This window comes from Tachysurus vachellii, chromosome 16, assembly GCF_030014155.1.
Source record: "Tachysurus vachellii isolate PV-2020 chromosome 16, HZAU_Pvac_v1, whole genome shotgun sequence".
Classification (NCBI taxonomy): Eukaryota; Metazoa; Chordata; class Actinopteri; order Siluriformes; family Bagridae; genus Tachysurus; species Tachysurus vachellii.
In genome coordinates, this window is record NC_083475.1 from 10618872 (window position 1) to 10625680 (window position 6809).

At 36.2% G+C, this 6809-nt stretch overlaps 1 protein-coding gene across 1 annotated transcript; it reads right to left on the reverse strand.

Moving 5' to 3' along the window:
- Nucleotides 1–305: 305 nt before the first annotated feature.
- Nucleotides 306–1835, reverse strand: LOC132858760 (islet amyloid polypeptide). The gene is made up of 3 exons (XM_060889220.1): nucleotides 1756–1835; nucleotides 912–1040; nucleotides 306–474 (listed from the first exon to the last, which is right to left on the reverse strand). Exons 1-3 carry the CDS (start codon nucleotides 1833–1835, stop codon nucleotides 306–308), a joined length of 378 nt encoding a protein of 125 aa, XP_060745203.1.
- Nucleotides 1836–6809: the final 4974 nt, after the last annotated feature.

Genomic DNA, 6809 nt, shown 5'->3' on the forward strand with positions numbered 1-6809 from the left:
GAGGGCCTTGTAATGCTATGATGACTTATTTAATATGCAAAATGTCCCTATAATAACATTACACACAAAATTGTGCTTTTAAGATTCTTTTATTACAAAAGAAACAAAACGGTACTGTGTATTATGATTGTTGAATGTTTCATTAACAAAAGGCACAGACAGGGAAAATAAATAAGTAAAATTACACTCAAATGAGACGCTGTCATCATTAGCAGCAGCAGCATCATCATAACCATCATCATCATGGACAGTTTTGTTACAGTGGGTCTTTGTTTGTACATATACACAAGAGATTTAAGAGGCAGTCATTGGGGTGAATGGAACATGTCTCTCTTGCCATAGGTGTTTGCGCCTATGTTAGTGGGGATGTAAACAGTACCAACGGTGTTACTGGAGCGAATGAGGAAGTCAGCCAGCCTCTGGGTCATACATGTGGCCGTGTTGCATCTTCTCTTTTCTATGTGGTGCTGCAGGCTGAACAGATACAAAGTAAAAAGGATTCTTTAATATCATCTTTATCTCAATACCTTGCCAGAGGCTCAAACAGCTTAAAACACCACTTTTAATCTAATACCGATATTTTTTAAATACATTTTAAAATTAATTTCATACTCGTTCTTAATATTTAATTTTGTACATCATAATATAGAAATATAGTCCTTCCTGATTATGATCATTACCAGGGATCAAGATAATAATACAACTATCACTGATAAAAGATGTTTATAATTGCGTTATTGCTAGAATAGTATTGTTCTCACCCACCCCAGAAGAGTTGCATCAAACTTATATATAATGAAAAAAAGGCTGGAAAAAACATCTCTTCGCATCTATTCACTCTCAAAAGCACTTTCTCTGTTTCATCACTACAGCAGTCACATACAGAGCATTTCACCATTTAGCTCAAATACCCATTGGCTGTGTTGAGTCCCCTCTCTGGTCGCAACCCGGCCAGTTGGAGGTTCATCAGCAAGCCTGAGTCCGTCCAACTTTTCCCATCTAGGGATTCATCCCCCTGTTCAGTGGAGGAGATGGAAAACCTGCATGTGAACAGCAGGCAATGGGTTCACAAAGGCCTTCTATGTTTCTTTAAAGTTAATAAAATAATATACAATACACAAAGACAAACACATATTGGAAATGATTCTAACCGGGAAGGCACACCTATCTCCACTGCTTGTGTTTTAGGGGGGAAAAAAATTAATTAATAATCATTTTTTTACTTCCCTTCAGCTGCACGTTTTGATGTATATTATATCTTGCACTATAAGTACTATATTTGTGTATTTGGAAAAAAAGAATGTTTTGTTTTTTTTGCTATATCAGCCAGAACTTATTAAAATGCAAAGACACTACCAGTAATATATCAGTGCTGATACATAAATATATATTATATATATATTATATATATATATTATATATTATATATATATATATATATATATATATATATATATATATATATATATATATATATATATACACAAATACTTAAGAAATAAATACCATTCATTTACTGTGTAATACCTAACACTTCATGTGCATTTAAATGCATGCATAATGTTTTTTTTATTATTATTTACATGCATAGAGTTATCATTTATTGAATCAGGCCATTTGGGCATTATTTAGAATTTGAAACACAATTCTACACAGACAAATCATGTAACCATGTTTAATTCTTCCTTTAAAGATTCTTTTTTTAATTGGTCCTTCATGACTTTTAATAAACACACATCATACCCATTAACTTACCTGTTTTTTGGTGCCGTAGTCACAAACTGCAGCAGCATAAGTAGCAGAAGAAGCAGGGCAGGCAGTTTTAGATGATACATGGCAGGATTCTAAATAGTACACCAAAATTAATTAAGAATGAATCTGAGCGATTCTAGTGCAATGGGATAATAAGGGATGTAGTCCAGTCATGTCTATTTTGAAGTATTCATGTTCATGTACAGTTCATGTAATATAATATATTTAAAGAATAAATATCAAACATCCAAAATTAATTACAAAAGACTGCATAAAATGCAAGTAGTGTAAAAACAATATATATGACAAACGTCGTCAAACAGAATGAAACAAACACTACAGAACAGCAGGATGTGTAAAGCATGTGTGTAAAAATGAGACTGTGGAAATTGCATGACACTGTAAACAATAAAAAGTAGCGGCATAATACTATGTAGCAGATTCGGAATATGTAATTAATAATGAAACAGAACAGTCGAATATGCATTAATTTACAATTAATTATTTTTTCTTCCATATATTACCAAAAGAAAATATTGAAAACTGTTTTTGTACCTGATTTTCTATAACATTCTTTAAAAATTCTATTTAACATAAAATACAAGGTAGCAGGATTTAAAAACCCACTGCATTTTAATTAACAATGCCACATTTACAAATGTGCCTGGTGGAGCTATAAAGAAAAAAACACACTTACCTTTTCTAGTTTAGGTGCAGGTGAGAGCTGCAGCAGGAGTTACTGGTGCTGTCACTGGTTTTCTCTAAGCCTGTTATAGGTTTCTCCCCCAACCACTTATGACATCACACTTCTCCAAATATAGCCCTCAATTTCCATGTTAGCAGTGGGTTGGGGAGGAGAATACAAAACCCACCGCACAGGTCAATAAACATCCTCAAGCCCTCGTCATCTTCTTTGCCATCCTCATCGTTGATAACAGTGACGTCAAGGCAGTGGGTTGCTCAGTTTGGTATAAACCTTTGGTATAAAATTTCATTAGTCTTCATTAGGACTTTTTCCTCTTGGCTGATAATTGAGTCTAGCTCATATTCTAGGTGATTCGAGGACAGTCAGATTCCTTTCATTTGCTTTGTACAACTCCTTATTAAACTTTCTTTTAAACACAAAAATACTCTGATACATTTTAGCAGGAGTTGAATTAAACTTATATTGAACAAATCAACTTGAAAAATTAAGGCTTTAAGAGCAAAAGTGTGCACCTGCATTAACCCGACTACCCCACCAAATATCTGAACTGAATAATTACAACCTAAAGTTCTTAGGTCAGAGCTTGTAGGGAAAGAGGTTATAAGCTACATACTGGCTGATGAACCATTACTGTGTCACACATTTGAGTTCAGCTTTATTTTTAATAAACAGACCTAAGCCAGAAAAGAACATGACAGTTACTGTCACCTCTACCTGAGCCATGATAAACTTGAAACTTGAGTTACACTCTTATCCAGAGCGACTTACAAAATTGCTTAAGTCTCCATCATTGGATGCATTAAATAGTGTATATATGTATGTGTGTGTATGTATATATATATACATACACACACACATACAACAAACAGGTAAGAAAGTGCTAGTTGAAGTGTTTGCTGAATAAGTAGGTCTTCAACAATCGTTTGAAAATAGCCAGTGACTCAGTTGTCCGGACCCCTAAAGGGAGTTCATTCCACCATCTTGGTGCCAGAACAGAAAAGAGTCTTGTAGTATACTTAAGTGTAAGTCTGTTTATCACAGCAAATTCTTTATATGTTTTGTTCTTTTAAGTTGAACTTAATGGTACAATCTTCATAATGACCTGTAATTGTTTTTGTAAACTGTTTCTAACAACAGAAATTGATACGAAATCCAGTTCAAGACATCGGAGGCACAAGCTGAAAAAAAGAGGGAACACATCCTCCTCTTGTTGACACCAATTAGTAGAACAGCTCTTACACACTTGGCTAAGTGCTCCATTTTCCCAATTTACCATAACTGAGTATTTGGTATAAATAGGTTTGCTAGACTAACTTTAAAGGATTACGATAATCCAGATTATAAATACATGCAGTCGAAAAACTGTAGATAGACTTAAGACACTACAGTATGTCAAATTGAAATGACAGACAGCAGAAGCATCTATTTAGAGTTTTTTGGTTTGTACAAAAAAACAATATTTCTGTTTTCTATGTTTGAAATTCTATGGAAACAGCATCAAAATGTTTTAAAAATATACATAATCATAAATGTAGTTGCATAAATATTCTACCATTTTGTGTGGAATAGCTTGCCCAACATAATTCAGATTAGAGGAATAAAGTTACCTTTAAATTCAATCCACTAAGGTTCAACCCTAATAGTTTCATTGTCAATATAGAAATTCTATATTTTACCCTTCTGATTTCATAAAACAACCAGCCATCACTAACCATACTAACCATACCACTTACCAAAGCAGTAGGATATTGTAAAACTGCTTCTATCCAAGAGACACTGATCCAGCACTGCTGTGATGAGACTTCTTAACTCAGTAACCAACAATGGAATGTCTGGAAAGATGAGAAAATAAAGCTTCCATACCAGACTTGGGAGGAATAAGGTCTAAAGGTTCTTTGACATGCTGACAGGTTGGTCCACAATGTACAACTAACTTTATTTAGGTGCATTTAATTAATCTCGAACCCAGTGTACTGATTTTTCGTATAAAGTAATATATTAAATTAGAGCAGACTGGCTCACCGTGTTCCTGCAGGAGCCATGTATGAAGCTTCAGCCAGCATAGCACTTAATGAAATGTACGTCATTCCGTTTTGACCACACATAGGATCCTACTGGTTTCAAGCCAGTGATAAAGTGGGACAACAAAGTATCATCCCTTGTGTTACAATGGACAAATGATCTTTAAGAATAACTAAATGAATGTCAAATGTAATGGACTGAAATTACCATATTTTAATAAGTGAACTTTATATAAAGATAAGAGAAAAGAATAAAAGAAGATAGTAGAGAAATGGGGGGCACGGTGGCTTAGTGGTTAGCACGTTCGCCTCACACCTCCAGGGTTGGGGGTTCGATTCCCACCTCCGCCTTGTGTGTGGAGTTTGCATGTTCTCCCCGTGCCTCGGGGGTTTCCTCCGGGTACTCCGGTTTCCTCCCCCGGTCCAAAGACATGCATGGTAGGTTGATTGGCATCTCTGGAAAATTGTCTGTAGTGTGTGATTGCATGAGTGAATGAGAGTGTGTGTGTGTGCCCTGCGATGGCAAGCCGTCCAGGGTGTATCCTGCTTTGATGCCCGATGATGCATGAGGCTCCCCGTGACCCGAGGTAGTTCGGATAAGCGGTAGAAAATGAGTGAGAGTGAGAGAGTAGAGAAATGAAAGTACTGTAATACTGAAAGATAAAAACTCAATATTTATACATCTGTGGTATATATCCTCTAAATCAAATGAGTGAATGAATGAACGAATGAATGGATGAATGAATGAACTTAAAAATGTGAACTGTATGTCTGTTTATCACAGCAAAGTTTTCAATCAGTATTCATTTCCAACATAATGGTGACATGATTGAATCTTATTAATTGACTATTTTTAGGAGACTGCTGCAAAGATGTGCTAACTTTTGCGGGGTTTTGGACCAGTTTGTGGTAGAAATATGTTATATAAACTATAAAACATATTTCTACCACAAACATATTTCTACCATATTTCTACCAGCTTCACCCCTTCATACTGTCATATGCAGGGGTGAAGCTGGAACACACATGACCTCTGAACCTCAGAATACAGGCATGAAATTCTATATGTAACATCACTTCTTATCCAGCAAAAGGAGCGGAGGAGGCCTATGTGCACTGACATGTGAGCTGTCTGATAATGAGATGGGTACTTACAGTATGTCACAGTGAATCCATACTCTCCATTACTCCAACTAATTATTCACAAGTTCATGTTTCCCATTCTCTCTTACTCTCTCTCACACACAGACACACACGAAAAATAAATAATCATGGTTTATACAGCTCAGCTCCCACGCACTGAATTGCTCATAACACAAGCAGCTGTTGACATCAGATCATTTTATTAAATTAGGAAAGTAATTTAACTTGGGGCAACGGAAGAGATGCTGGAATATAATTGAGCTGTGGCTGAAGTGTGCTTCAGTGAGGTGAGGAGATACAAAAATGACATCAAAACTGTTGATGGGAGTTACATTCCAGACATTTTTTCTGAACTGAGAAATAAGATTTCTAACATATCATATTTTTAAATGTAATGTTTTTCTTGTTTCTGAAGAATATGAGAATATTATACGGTAACACAGTGAATGAATCTAGGCTGCCTCAGGGGCTCATGGTCAGCTATTTCATTCTGAATCGGGTCTCTTTCCATGGGCCTAAAGAAACTATGCAGATTTTTACTGTGGTGTTACTGAGGAGGCTGATTACTGGTTTGGTATGTGGGACTCTTCTATCATTACATCACATTCTGTCAATTTGGGGCTTGTAGTTCAATTTCCACCCAGTGGGTCTGCTTTAGTCCTCACAATGCTTTTATTCAGAGCTGATTTCTCAACAGCACAATGAGAGAAAGGTCAGAAAATACAGAATTCCAAATGTCCACAGGGAGAACATGTGAAACTATACACAATAAGCAACAAGATGAAAGTATGAAACTGATGACCCCTGGACCCTGAACTGCAGTAAAATAACAAATATTCAGAGGTTACCACAACCATTCATACATGAGCCATGTAGATGTATTTATCAGAAATCAGAAAATCTTTATTTATCCCTATTCAGGAAATTATTTAAGTCCTGTAATCCTTTGTTTTCTGCCAGTCTGCCATTGGTGAATGTGTTGCAGACACACACTGCGACTGCTGTTTAACTACTCAGACAGGTAGTTATGAATAGTATGATCTGTATTATCCAGGATGGCACCCACCTTATTCAGTGTCCAGGAGCTCACTGATGCCCTGATCCAGGTCTATAGGTGGGCCTGGGGATCCCAAAGCACCATCTGCCTTATCATCAGGAGCATGCCCAGACGTTGTTGGGAGAACATA

Excerpts from the sequence above, each read along its gene's own strand:
- LOC132858760 (XM_060889220.1), bottom strand. The coding sequence starts at position 1,835 with ATGTATCATCTAAAACTGCCTGCCCTGCTTCTTCTGCTACTTATGCTG. Across the intron at positions 1,041-1,755 it reads ACTACGGCACCAAAAAACAG|GTTTTCCATCTCCTCCACTG; the intron begins GTAAGTTAATGG and ends GTTCACATGCAG. Across the intron at positions 475-911 it reads GGACTCAACACAGCCAATGG|CCTGCAGCACCACATAGAAA; the intron begins GTATTTGAGCTA and ends GTATCTGTTCAG.